At 40.3% G+C, this 15,264-nt stretch overlaps 1 protein-coding gene across 1 annotated transcript; it reads right to left on the minus strand.

Moving 5' to 3' along the window:
* Positions 1–6,193: 6,193 nt before the first annotated feature.
* Positions 6,194–9,124, minus strand: Ppp1r3c (protein phosphatase 1 regulatory subunit 3C). Its single transcript, XM_076834317.1, has 2 exons — positions 9,028–9,124; positions 6,194–7,228 (listed from the first exon to the last, which is right to left on the minus strand). Exons 1-2 carry the CDS (start codon positions 9,039–9,041, stop codon positions 6,289–6,291), a joined length of 954 nt encoding a protein of 317 aa, XP_076690432.1. The 5' UTR covers positions 9,042–9,124; the 3' UTR covers positions 6,194–6,288.
* Positions 9,125–15,264: the final 6,140 nt, after the last annotated feature.

Genomic DNA, 15,264 nt, shown 5'->3' on the forward strand with positions numbered 1-15,264 from the left:
GATTCTAAGTCTGGGCTCAAATCTTAGCCCTAAAACTTATTAACTAACTGTGTAACAAGTCCCAAGGATTGTCTGTGTCTCAGTTTCCATATCTGTAAAATGAGAGCAATAAGAGAAACCACTTCATAGGACTATAGAACTGTTGTGAGAACTGAGTTTTATATATATCTTATATAACTATATAACTATGACTGTATATATCTTAGAACCATGCTTGCCATATAACAAGTTCTATATGTTTTAGCCACTATTATTAAACCTCACAGCAAACTTGTAAATAACCCATTTCACAGAGGATTAAGTTAAGGCAACAGTGATAGCACAACTTGCCCGAAATTACCCAGTTGAGGTATCACTCCAAAGTGGTAGAGGTATGTAAATACCTCTATGTAATTAGTTAATCCAAAACTCGTGCTCCATGAGAGCAGGAAACATATTTGTTTGCTCATCACAACATATTCAGTGCCAAGCAGAGACGTTGCTCTATAAATATGTGTTGAATGGATGAGTGACTCATTATAAAATTCTATTTCAGGTACTCTCTTAACCAGCAACACAGAATACTAATATTAGTACTAAGTCCTTGTTCGAGAAAGGAATCACAAACACCAGTGCTCATCTCCAACTACAACCACATTAGAAGGGAATATTTGTGGGAAAATATTTTATCATTAGGTAAAGTCATCCACAAAATAACAATGCTTCAGTCCATGACAGACTTCATGTGATCGTGAGTCCATAAGATTAGAATGGAGCTGAAAACTTCCTAGTGCCTGGTGACATCATCACCCTCATGATGTCATAGCACAACAGTTCCACATTTGTGGTAATACTGGTGTAAACAAACCTATTGCACTGCCAGTGGTATAAAAGTATAGCTCATACAATTACGCCCAGTTCATAATGTAAGGGTCTGGCGAACGTCGGAGGAAGAGACCACCAAGAGACCATCTCATGCAATAGCAAAAGGGGTTTATTGAAGATCCAGCTAGCTGGGGCTCCGTGCTCACTCAACAAGGGAGAGCGGCCCAGAGCCCCGAGCAGGGGTTGAGCAGTGCTTAAGTACACTTTTTGGGGAGGGCAGAGGCTTTGCATACATCAGAGCAAATCATCATGAGGCGCAGGAAAATTAAACAACAATTCTCAATCATGATTAGTACATTCATTGGCGGGAACAGGTCAGGTGGGAGTGATAGGTCAATCCTAAGGAGGGGGATACATTCAAACTGATTGGTTTGGGCCCTGAGATGCCTACGTGCCAAGCTGCACAGGGTCCTAGGTTATTAAACAACTAAATGGTCAGGGGAAATATCTACTGGGCAGTCCCGGGAATTGTCCTAACAGCTACAGGAATTTTAGGTTTCAGGAGTAGCATAGAAACTTAACAATACCTAGTCCTTTACATTTTAACTCAGGCTTTGCAGCTTAGAAACTTTACCCTTTCAATAATGTTGTTGTTGATATCATGAACAACTGTTCCTGGTTTATGTATTTACTATACTAGAATTTTGGGGTTTTAGAGTACTCCTTCTGTTTACACTTTTTAAAAAAAGGTTACTGTAAAACAGTATGTTCTGCTATGCTGGCAACAGCCTTATTCATCCTGTCTCCATGGAGTCTCTTGATGGCATCAAGAAGCCACATAGAGTGATTGACCTATGCTCTCTAGGTTTGTGTAAGTTCACTCTATAATGTTTGCACAATAAGCAAATTGCCTAATGACACACTTCTCAGAAATTATCTTGTTAATGGACACATGACTATTAATATTAGAAATAACTGTATTTATTCATCACATATTATTGGCCAAATAGTTGGTTAAGTACTTCATCTCCATGATCTCATTTTATTCTCACAAATCACTCTGGGAGGTTAAGAATTGTTATCATTCCTAATTTTAAGATGGGAACACTAAGCCTTGGATCATAATCAGGAAGCAAGTTAGTGTAAGAACAATCAAAAGAAATGAGATAGAAGAAAGAAAGTAGAAATAACCAGAATCTAAGCCATTGAATTTACCAACTTTGAAAACACCCTACCTGGGACTTGTACTGTGAAATAATAAATTTTCTTTATTGTTGATGCTAGTTGAGTGAGGGATCATGTCACTGGTACCCAAAGGCATCATCATTAACATATGCATAAATGCAAAAGATCAGAGAAGATAAGAGAATAGATTCTAATGTAAAATGAGGAAGTCTGTCTTCAGGTTGTTTAGTAGAGGATTTGGCAGTGGTGGTGAGGCAGTGTTGGGAGAAGGGATCAGGAGGTCGGGCTCTACTCTTTCTGTGATCTCAAGCAAGTTTTAACATCTCTGGTACTCCATTTCATCATCTATATATTCTTTAAGGTGAATGGAATAATCTGAGCCATTATTGGACTCCATTTTCAGAAATGGGGCAGCTAAAAACACTTCCCCAGATTAAATCTGAAGACTTCAAATTTGATGCACATTGTAAATACTTGAAGAGCTCTGAAAACTGTCCAACATGGGTTACACCTCAGACCAACTCAATCAGGATCTTGGGAAGTGCAGGGGGAGGCATCAGATTTTAAAAGCTCACCTTCAAACTCAGAAGTGAGTGTCCACTCATTGGTAGAAAGAAGGAATGGTCAGAAGGCCAGAAGTCAGCAAAACTACATGTGAGGACTACTCTGATTTTGGAATCCCTGCCCACTAATGGAAGAGTTTTTTCAAATCATAGTTCACAGTATCTGCTAGAAAACTCTATGTGGAAACTGGAAATGAAAGCTGAAGAAAACTCTCCCTTTGCGATCTGAAGGACCACCAAATGTGGATAGAACTTTAGGATTCCCATTGAGGAAGATGCAGAGGTCCCTTCCATACTAGAGATTTCCAGCTTTGGGGAGATAAACTAAAAGAAGAGTCATGAATTTAGAACAGAGTTCTTCCTTAAGCAAATTAAGCCTTCCTTTTTTTGGAAAAGCACATCATGTACCCCATTCAAGCTATTCTTCCAAGTTAAATTTTAAATAGCAGAGTTGCTTCTATTAGGTGAAATATCAGGATGTGAAATGTGGAAAATTCCATTCAATACTAAAGGCCCAGAAACACCATGTTCTTTGACCAAGCCCTCCTTCAGGAGCAGCCCAGGGATGTACCAACACTGAGTCAAACTGGAAAGATGACCTGTAAGAACTTGCCAGAGTCATGCCTGCTTGTAATTGGCGTCCTCTTTCAGACAGGGGTCTCCTGAAAAAGGAGGGTCTCTAGGGGAGACTTAAGGAAGAAGTGTAAGGAGGAGGAAGGAACACTAAGCCTAAAGCCACTGGCTGCTAGGCATTTGAGCCGGTGCAGTGGCCCACATCTGTAACTCCAGTGGCTCAGGAGGCTAAGGCAGGAGGACTGTGAATTCAAAGCCAGCCCCAGCAAAAGTGAGGCGTGAAGCAACTCAGTGAAACCCTGTCTCTAAATAAAATACAAAATAGGGCTGGGGATGTGGCTCAGTGGTTGAGTGTCCCTGACTTCAATCCCTGGTACCCAAGAAAATAAAAATTAAAAAAATAATAATAAAGTTAGGCATTTGAGTCCCATGACTTTGAGTCTGTCCCTGTCAGACCCAAATTTGTATTTTCTCCATCTGTTGGAAAGAGAATATTTTTCACCCAACCATTGGCATGAATACAGTGACAAACAGGAGGTATGAACTCCAATACCCACAGAGGCCAGTCAACAGCATAAGAGAACGCAGCCATTATTTGGGGTCTTAGGCCAACACAAGGAAGCATGTCCCATCTAGGGCAGCAGGCTTCATCTAAAGGGAGTAGCTGCTACCCAACACCACAAAGTTGTTGCCATGAGGAAGGCTCTTGAAATTTTTAGAGGAAAAATATGAAATCCATATTTTTATGTAGTCTGCTGACTTTTATATCTCTGCAAAAATTTTTTTTTAATTCTGTGTTAAATAAAATACATCTGAGGTCAGATACAGCCTGCAGACCTATAGTTGACATGATCCTAATAGAGGACATTATGATTAAAGCTTATCCCTCATAATTGGGCCTTTCCAATAAGCTGATCATTGATTTCCCTTTCATTTTAAAATATACTGTACAGAAGCCCTTTCTGAAATGTTAGGCAGAGCGGGAATAACAACTGAGGTTCTTGGACCTGCTGCATCTTGCCTCAAGGAACTGGCATCTCCTTCCAGTCCAGGACTGATGCCCACTGTCCCTCCCTGGGCCCCTCTTGGCAGCTCCAAGCTTAACTCTCAAGAAGGTGCTAGAGGGGCTGGAGTTGTAGCTCAGTGATAGAGCACTTACCCAGCACAAGTGAGGCCCTGGGTTCAATCCTCAGCACCACATTAAAATAAATAAATAAAATAAAGGTTAAATTTAAAAGGAGGAGGAGGAGAAAGGGGGCGAGGAGAAAGAAGGGGGGCAAGGAGGAGGAAGGGGGATGAAGAGGAGGAAGGGGGGTGAGGAGGAGGAGGAGGAAGGGGGGGCGGGAGGAGGAGGAGCTGGAGCTCAAGAAGTAGAAGCCTCTCCAACCCTTTCCACACTAACTCCTTCCCCATTTTAAAGTTGACATGTGTCCTCCAAAATAACAAATGTGACCCAGCAGATAACAAATGTGATGAACACTAATTGCTGATGGGGACGGTCCCTCAAGTCACTGCCCCAGGCACCAGCCCCAGAGGTCACAAATGAGACAAGAACCCTTGAAATACTCTCAGATGGATCTACTTCCTAGTCCAAACTAACTCTGCTTGGCTTTTCCTATACAAAACAGGAGAATATAAGTTGATATTTTGTTTTTGATTTTTTAAATTATTTGTGCCTTTGAGAAAGAAAACATTCTTGGATCTTATATCAAATACATTTATTCTTTAAGTGAGAAGTTCATAAAGGATAGCCAGAAGAGAGTGAAATATTTACAGCAGAAAAATTATGGATGTCAGCCAATCCTCAAATACTGTCACAGTGGAGTTTTTCTAATAGTACTTTTCCAGCATGGCAGATCACACGTGCTAAAATTAACTGCATTCTCTTAACACCTCTCAGCGGTTGTACACAATGACAGAAGCAAACATTCTTATCTCCTGTGCTTAAGAGCTTATGTACACATGAAAACAATTCACATCTAAAACAATTCAAATCCATTTCTTTAAAAAGGCATTTTTACTTCAAAGGAAATTAAAACAACAAGACAAAAAAGAGGCAAAGAGATTAACTACTACGTCTAATGTGCACAGTACCGGATTCTTGTGTTGAGAATCCTAGTGTCAGTCCTCACTTCAAACATCACATTGAAAAAGTGTGGCAGAAAAACAAGTCACCTTCAATATGAAGGATGTGAGCTGTGTACACTGACAACACACTCAAAGATACACCATATTACAGGAGGAAGACCAGTGTACAGTGAACCTTCTTACAAGGCTAAAAACTCATGGATTATCAGATGTTTGTTCAGACATTTGGGGTAAGCTACTATGGGCACTTGCAAAGAATGATCTTTGCCATGACCTGGAGTCCCTACATGTCATTACCATTGGTGATGGCATGAGTTTTGTCGGATAGTGTTCTGTACCAAGAACCCCAGCATGAGGCCTTGATCACAAAATGGCTTACCAACATTAGGACTGCAAAGCCAGATTTGCTTACACTTTCCCCCAACTTTTTGATCATGTTTGAACAGGAAGGTTTCACTTAAGATCTTGATTCTCCAGGATACAGTTCATCATCCCCAAATACCATTCAACACCCCTAAAATTTGTTTGGCTTTCCTTCACAAGAATACATAGAATGGATCTCTTTTCCCCCATGAGTTACTTCCCCAGGAGGGAACTGTAAACCTTTAAAACACAAAGTAACCTTACATTTTTTCACCAATAATTAAGTATCAGACCTCCCACTCCTACTCTGACTTGAGCTTCAGAGCCCTTCATGTACACTTTTCACACATTCGTCATACCATTAACACAGCTTCCCATCACCACCAATTGTCCTTCCTCGACCTTTCCTTGCCCAATGTGAAAGTTAGTGAATTGAGAGGGAAGGAGGAAGGGCACTAAAAAAAGCATTACTTTTATAAAAATAGATTCTAGGCTGTTACCTGGCCCTCCAAAGCAAAATTGGGTAATATCATCCATATAGACCCCAACACTAACTTCTCAAGTGGCTGTATATATTCTGAAACAAGTCCACAAAAGCTCAAACCTAAACCTACTGATGGAAAGTATCAAAAACTTCCTAATATTGAGCAATACAGACCTAGAATTGCATGGGGACTATGACAGGTCAAGACCAGTCACTAGGTTGCTTAATTCATCGATAAGAGGCCAAGTTCTCCATTCTCCCCCAGCTCTGCCATTCTGGGAAGAGCCCGCTAGCCAGCCTGGGACTGCCAAAGATTGTTGATTCTAACTCGGTCTTCGGGGGCACCTGGTGGAATGCACAGTCTTGGAGTGTCATCTGCGTCTGCACCCCATCAGGTTTCCATTGCACGTGGACAATTCTGTAATTCTGGCCCTCGTTGTTGTCCCAGAAGACCTGCCCATTAGCATGGTAAGAAATGCAGAACTCAATTTTCTCCTCAGTTGGAATGACAGGGGGTAAGTCAATGGCAAATGAGAAGGTGTCACTATCAGAGCTGCCATACACATTCTTCATGTAGACACAGTCCACATCTGTATAGCTTTTCCAAGTGTCAAAAGTGATTCGGACCTGAACTCTCTTCTCAAAGCTCATGTTTTTCACTTTGACAGTCCCAGTCACAGTTCGCTCTTGCAAAGAACAGTTCTCCAGACACACAAAATTCTTCTGAAAGTGTTTCCGGAAACTTAAGTAATCAGCTGAAGGCTGAGGAAAATCTAAAATCAAGTTTTTCTCCTCATGGAGTTTTAGGCCAGAGGAGATATCATTAAGGTCCAAGAGGTCAAACTGGAGATCCCAGGCTGGTTCTTCTGGGAGGTCAGAGAAGACGTGGATAGCCGTGAGAGCAAGACCCTTGGAATCAGCAAACACAACCCGTTTCTTGGTTTGGTTGTGTGAGCGCTTCCATTCGTTCTGTGATTTGGTTTCCTGTTTGAGGTTGAGACATGGTTTCAGAGGCTTTAATTTATTCACAAAGTTTCTTTTTTGAAAGTCATTATAAGGGCCCAGGAAACTCTTCAGAGGTGGTGAATGAGCCAAGCAAAGTCTCATGGCCACATCCACCGGCATGACTGAACTGGTCAAAGGACGTGGATCTAAAACCTGGATCATTCTGCAAAGCAAAAGGATAGAGGGTTAACACCTAGATCTGGGATGCTCTTCCCCTGTCCCAAACACACAGGTACTATTTCTGTACTGACTGAATTGCAGTCAGTGCAGCAGGGAGGTGCTACTATACGTAGTAAGAAAACAGTATCGGTAAATCAGATCCACATTCTCCATCTACCTATGCCCTTGGTTAGCTACTCTGGAAGGTAATCTTCTTGAAGACAAAAAGTAACAATAAAAATCCTTATGCAACAGTTCTAAGAATAAGAAGGCAGGAATGAAGTCAGAATTAATTTTTACACTTCACTTATCATTCTTTCCCATTTTTCACAAATAACTGACTGAAACACAAGCCAACCATTCATGTACTTAAAGAAATATTTTACATAATCTATATTTCCAATAGACAGATGCTCATGACAATTTCACATTTAAATGGAAAATCTGATTGCATATATGAGATTATGTATGTGTTAATTTGTTCCATTATATCATCATTTTACTACACATGTATTGTATAAAAGCATGTTGTATGCCTTGAATATACACAATAAACTTTAAAGAGAAAAAAACTGGTTATTTGAAAATTGAAACTATTCTTAAATGTATGTTAGATTACTTAAAAATACTGAAAAAGTACAGAAAATACACTAAAAAGTTAACTCTCAGTGATAATGATTAAGATGATCTATTAACTGTACTTTGGGGGTATTTTCTAATGTTTTGGCAATGAGTATTTATAAATATGTAGAAAGATATGTATAAATAGTAGAAAGACAATAAAGCTATTTAAAACTTAAACATAACTATTCTCAGCAATATTAAACCAAAAAACAGCCATCAATATGATTTTTTTTTCCTGGCCTTTAGCCCTCATTTTGCCAAGCTATGTAATTAGGATCTCCCTTCCTGCTTCCCCACTACAATCTTAACTTTACAGATAAGAGGTGTGTGAACACTGCACATGACATTTCTCAGTGTGGTTTTAATAACTCTCTTCATAGCAGCTCTAAGCACGTAGGCAAGTGGTCATTATCACAAAATGGACAATGAAGAACATTCACAGAATTTATTAGCTCTGGAATTTTTCTGGGAGACCTACAAACTGAGAGCAAATAAATGAATGCTAAAGTTCTATTTGTGGATCTAAAAATAGTTAACAGGCAGGGTTTTTAGAGAAGTCTGCTTAGTTATGTCTGGAGAAGCCACTTTAGTAGTTTCATGGGAGAGGTTTTTTTTTTTTTTTTTTTTTTTTTTTTTTACTTTTTGCATTTATAGAGAGACAGTTTTAATATTGGGCGATTTTCCTGGAATTTTAAGTCCTGGCCAAGAGTTTAAAATAATAGTTTGCTCAAACTCTGAGACTTGAGTTTATTATGGCAAACTATGATAAGGAATGGAGGAGAAAGAATGAATGCAAACATCGCCCTGTAATTCTTGTCCCAGAGCTAAACTGACTAGTGATGTCACAGTGCTATCACAAGTTAAATGTTTGGGATATTAGTGCAGGACCCAAAGATTAGAGTCGTTATCAATGAGGAAATCCAAACTAAAGCTGACTCACGTTAAGACAGTTTCTGATTTAGGATGCTGATTATGAAAATAGCTTCTGCCTAAGAAAAATACAGCGCAAATTTCCACACCTCCAAGGCCTCCCGGGGTGCCAGATTTAACACAGCAGCCAGTCAACCAGCCCTCCCCTGGAGGCTACATTTGCAGGGAGGACAGAAAGAAAACGCCCCCCAACTTCTCTACAGCTGCACGGTCCCTTCATTCCGGAGCGCGAAGTTGCAGCAAACCTACCTGGTGCAGCTCATTGGGCAGAGAGGCGGCGGCGGACCGAGAGCCCAGCACCCCGCTGTCTGCACCCAGCCCCGAGCAGTACCAGCTCTGCACTCCCTCGGGCCGACTGCGGTCAGGCCCTGGAGAGGCCACTTATCAGCGCCTAACCACGTGAACTCATCCCTTGGACCAATCACCGGGCCGCGGGTCCAGTGGCGCGGCCAACCAGCGCCCAGATAGGGCTCGAGCCCAAGTCCCGGGACGTGATCGCTGCGGGCCAGGATGTGCCGGGAGCTCCCGGGAGCCCCGGCTGGGGGCTCGCGTTGATGATTCCTAGGTCAGCAGGACATGGCCGCGAACCCTGAGCAAGGAAGCTTTCAGGCACGTAATGCACGGGGCCGGGAGAGAAAGCTGCAGGCCTCACCCAGGAGGGCGCCCGCTCTTCTAGGCTTGGAGAGTCCGTTACTTGGAAAAATGTAGATCTGTGCAGAGTTGAATCTAAGCATAGAAAGTTGTGGCGGGATCCAAATGTGTACATTATTTTAAATGTTTCCTTTGCTCATTGTTGTGTCCTCCCACCTTGGCCAGAGCAAAGGGATGTTGGCTGTTCGTTGTTTGGCTTAGAGTGAATCCATAAATGCACCACACAAGAGGAAAAGGCTGCCAGAAATTACCAATTTCTCTAATAAATGTTAGGAAAGCATGCAAGCCCTATAAAACAATGAAGTGGCATTTAATTTAAAAGCACTTTGTGTTTTAGTCCATTCTGTTCTCTCCTTAGAAGAGGACATTATAGCCAGAAATGAAATAAACTCTTTCACCCACGAGGCAGGCAGTGCCAGTAGTCGACCCAGACCAGTTCTGACGTCCTTTGACAATGATGTAGAAAGCAAAAATGTTAAAATGTCACACTACATTTCACGACCTTCCCAAGCTAGTAACTTTCATGAGATTTCTTGGTTTTGTTTAATTGGGGGAATTTTTAGACCATCAGTTACAACCACAAAATTTAATTTCTAACTTAAGTATTATTATTTTTATAAAGCCCACCCCCTACTTCTGCTCTACTAAAACATCCAGCATGATATTAAAATGTACAAAAATCATTGTGGCTTTTAAATAACTGTCAAACAATGGAACTGTTAAAATAGTGCTATTGAAGATAAATAAACCCATGCTGAAGATCGCTGAGAAAGACATTTAAGTTTTGGGCTTTATTTTTTTAAACGAAATGTCCAACCAATGGCAGCTATTGTAGCCCCTCAGCTCAGCTAAAACTAGCCAAGAAGTCTTAGTCTTTGGGTTTGACTTTTATTAGCTACCTGAATCCAGGCAAGTTCTAACCTCAGTTTCCAGGTGTGTAAAGTAGAGACAGTAATTTTGTTTTGAGGATTAAATAAGATTGTGCAAGTGACAAATTTAGTAGAATGCCCAGCTCATGTGCTCAACCCATGCTAGTTCTCAAGTAAGTACTCAATTCTTCTATGTTTTTACTAGTTTTTACTCTATCACCTCGGGAAAGCTGGCACCTGAGCTTTTGATATCAATAGTAGTTGTTGCTTATTGAGCCTTTACCTTATGCTAAACACTGGTCTAAATGTGTGTGTGTGTGTGTGTGTGTGTGTGTGTGTGTGTTTAATGCTTACAAGCCTAGGCGGTATCTTCTACATTAATACTATCACAGAGAAAGGGAAACTGAGGAATTGAGGGGTCAAGAAACCTACCCAGGATCTTGCAGGTAGAGTTTGAATTAGAACCTGGCTGGTGCCCAACCATGCTGTCTTCCTAGACAGAATGAGATGAACAGTGTCTTACGTATTATTGGCATTAAACTCTTAATTTCATAGTTGAGGGATCTAAAACTTAAAGAAGTTGAGGGGCTTTCTGGGAACTGGTTAGGCCAAAACTAGAACCCTGGTAGAGTCTTAATCATACTTTGAGCTAAAAAGTGAATATTGCCAGTTAAAGTAATGGAGCAATAAAAAAAAAATAATAAGAATTCACTGTGATCCCATTTGAGGGAAAAGATATGCATACATAGAAAATAAAATATGCTCTACCAAAATGTTAACAGTGCTTATTGGAAGGTAATGAGATTGTGGGGAATAAAAACATTTTTGTTGTCTTGCTTCTCTGTATTTCTTATTTTGTTCTTTACAGTGAACACGGAAAACTTCTGTAATTCATAAATAATTTTAAAGGATTTTTAAACTTTCAGATTCAACTAACAAGTAGGTATCAAGAACTATGTTGGACGTTTCACATACTTAAACTGCTTTCTCACATTATCCTTCTGGAGTCCTACTTGTTTCCATCCACTCTGCTTTCTCTCCTGCCCCCTGGTGTTGATTAACGCCATAAAAGTTACTGTTTGAACTATTTAAAATGAAGGATTCAGAGAAACAGCACTCTCCTAAGAGTCATGCTCAACACACCTCTAACTTGGATGATCCAAGCCCCTCACTTTAGTTTTCTTCCTGTTCTTTACTGTCCTTTATTATGGAATGAGAGAACCTGGGATGGAATCAGTGTTCTTAGTTGGAACCGTGGGGGTTTTTATTATTATCTCCAACTGTGGTTTGCCAGCATCAGAACCAACTGTGGTTTGCCAGCATCAGAACACTGCATTGTTTTCCTTTTTTTTTTTTTTTTTTTTTTTGGTAGTTGTAAATGAACAGAATGCCTGTATTTTATTTGTTCATTTTTATGTGGTGCTGAGGATTGAACCCAGTGCCTCATGTATGCTAGGCAAGTGCTCTGCCATTGAGCTACAGCCCCAGCCCTGTCTTACTCTTTATAACACTAAATCTTTCAACTAGAGATTATTTAGTAACACAATGTTTCCACACTGTGCCAGGGGTTACAAGGATTGACAATCCATAGCCCTTTAACCTTGAGGATGTTATGATCTTCATTAAAGAAATCCAAACTCACAACATACCCAGGGAACATTTAAGGAGCTACTAAGCAAAGGGCTGATAATCGTGTAAGTCCACCAGACTTCACAATGTTTACACAAGCATTCACTCCACATATTACCAGAGAAGTGCCCTCGTGGGAAAATGCCTTGATGAGTTCCCAGGTACCAATTCATTTTCTGTGACTTTGACTTTTCTCAGTACCCATTCAAGAAAATGCTTGAGAATCAAACCTTGCAGTCCTTGTATCTTTATTATAAAAATGTCAGCACTTTTACCATGGTTGGTTGTAACTAGGATGAAACTCATAATAATCTTCTTGCCTCACAATGTAGTACAGTGAGGTTGAGAACTGCTTGTTTTGATTAAAAGGACCAGGATTTCTATTTTTGAAAACAGAGAAATGTCAGTTTACGTATCTCAGAGAATAGCAAGCTAGCTCTCTCTTACACTATTTCCTTCTTCCTTCTTTAGCCACATTGGGTGTGGTTAGTAGGTGAGAAGGAGCATAATTTAAAAAAAAAAAAAAAACACTTTTATAGAGTGCTAACTTTGGGCTAGGCACTGTTTTAAACACTTTACAAATACTAACTCATTTAATATTTATAAGCATCCTATGAAGCAGATACTCATTTCCCAGATGAGAAAACCAAGGAGGTCTGGAGACTAAATTGTCTAAGATCACACAGCTACTAGGTGATAGGACCAGGTTTTAAAACCCTCTGGAATTCATGCTCCAAGTATATAAGTTGATCTGAAAAAGATAAGCACCAAACTGGTACCTACCAACACCAAAGAAAAGGAAAAAAAAAAAAAAAAGCACCAAAAGGAAAAACAGGCACCAACACCAAAGAAAAGATGGCTTGAGAGATTCAGAAAGTGGGGGGTGGGGGGCTCCCTCTGACATATCTGCAGATGCCTCAAGAAGATAGTGGAACTTGGGAAGGCCAGGAAAATGGGAGAAACTCACATATGGTACAGTATCACCTTTGGGGCATTTAGATAAGAATCTACATTGTGACTCAACCAATGAGGGAACAGATGAGATGGCTATCAAAATGGTGCCCACCAGCCCACTCTTCCACTCCAAGGGCATATTTCAGGAGGGCAAGAGGAGAAATTTTAAAAGTTGCTGAATAGACTATGCTACAAGCCATTCAGTTTGCACTAAAGGAATTGTCAAGTACACTATTCACTATTTGAATATTTTCAGGGTTTTTTTTTTTTAACCTATGTCCCACCTATTTTTAAAAAATAGAAAGAAAATCTGTTAAAGAGCAAAGAACAATCTGGGTGCAATGTAAAAGCACAGTTGTGAATCACAATAAGGAAATAAAGAAAGTGCAGAATGATCTCTGAGACATGTGAAGTGTCTCTGGTGAGGTGAGAAGAGGGGAGTGGGGACCCAAAAGGAAAACAAAAAGCAGATATGCCTTAATAGTATAGCAGAAAGAAAGATAGAAAGGTTAAAAAGATGTGTAGCCATGTCAGGTTGGCTGTGTGGCAAGTGTATCCCTTAACTTTATACACATTTGCTACATGTGCTTCAAGACTACAGAAAAGAGAGGCATCTGAGAGTGAAGGTGGAGGAAGAAGATCAAGATCTGTGGAACAAGGAGAACGATTTGACTACAGGTGAGGATTCTAGGGGAGCAGGGGCGGGGGGGGTCTTAGAAGAAGGATCAAAGGAGAAAGAATTTAAATATTAAAAATTATTTTAAGAGGGCTGGGGTTGTGGCTCAATGGTGGTGCACTTGTCTCACATGCGTGGGGCACTGGGTTCAATCCTCTCATAAATAAATAAAATAAAGGTATTGTGCCCATCTACAACTAAAATAAAAAAGATTTTAAAAATAATTGTTTAAGAGATGACGTCTCACTATGTGGCCCAGGCTGGACTGCACTGATGTTTACAGGCATGATTCCCTTGCTGATACTTCATGTGAACACCAGATTGGCATAGCGCGCTATAGCCCCCAAATTCCTGAGCTCAACCAGTTCTCGCGCCTCAGCCTCCCAAGTGTGCATCACCGCCCAGACAATATTAAAATTTTTTTTTAAATCTCTTGGATTATCTTGAACAAAATTAGAGATCTGACTGCCGCAAGATGACATGAGCTATGAATGCAATAACAATCTGATGACCGGGAAGGAATCCTTCTGTCCCATTGATAGTTACATCTACAAGATGCAGCAATTTCTCCATATTCATGGGAGGATTTGGGTGAATAAAAGCACAAGTTACAAAGAATCTAAGGTGAAACAACTGAAACGCTACTGAAGGACATTTCTATGGGCCTTAATATGATCATACGGAAGATGAGAGGGAATGGGTTATGCAGGAAAAGGAATAGAAACTCGCCAAAATGTACTAAAATTCATAGGAAAGTTCCATGAAAGAAAAATAAAAATGAGAAAAAAATATTCTGAACAAGAATAATGATAAAATATTAACCCTATCAAATTAAAACATTTTATAGAATTAGAGTTCAAAAAACAATAAACATATATTGGTGCAAAAATAATCAGTGAAGTGAAAAAGTCCACAAAGAAACCCACTTTTGTATCAGAAGTTAATACAGAATACAGGTAGTCATTTCTAATAAGGGGAGGAGGAGAATGGATCACTCAGTGACTAGGCAGCTAACCAGCCTTGGGGGAGCAGGTATTGGAAGTATGTGTATAATAAATTGTTTTCATTCACCCCTCTGTAGAGGGGGACTAAAGTGTTTTGAAGACATAGTAACATGGACAAATAAAGCACCTCAAGAGTGATGTCTTAGTCTGTTTTATGTTACTATAACAAAATACAAGATGCTGAATGATTATGGATAAAGAAAAGAGGTTTCTTGGCTCATGATTCTGGTGATTGGAAAGTCGAAATAGCATGGCACAGACCCCTAAAAAGAACCAACTGACTGCATCCCCATATGGCAGAGGGTATCACATGGTGGAGCACATGTGAGAGCAGCAAGCAGGTGCATGCAGAGGAGACATTACATAACGCAAGAAGAAGCAAGAGACAGGAGGACCAGACTTTCTCTTTTATAATGAATTTTCTGGCAAGAATTATCCCATGCTTCTGAAACCTAACCCACTCCAAGAGACCAGAATTAATCCCTTCATGTAACCAGCCACGCATGACCCAGTCACCTCCCACCAGGTCTCACCTCTTCAAGATCCTACCACCTTTTAATATCAGTATGTTGGGAATCAAACCTTAACATGAGTTTTGGCAGAAGCACATTCAAACCACAGCAAGGAAATTGTGCAAGGGGACCGCTGGTCTGGTTCAACCTACTTTGGTGACTTGAAGAGTTTCCATTTTAGCTCAGGAAAG

Source organism: Callospermophilus lateralis, chromosome 15, assembly GCF_048772815.1.
Source record: "Callospermophilus lateralis isolate mCalLat2 chromosome 15, mCalLat2.hap1, whole genome shotgun sequence".
NCBI classification, from domain to species: domain Eukaryota; kingdom Metazoa; phylum Chordata; class Mammalia; order Rodentia; family Sciuridae; genus Callospermophilus; species Callospermophilus lateralis.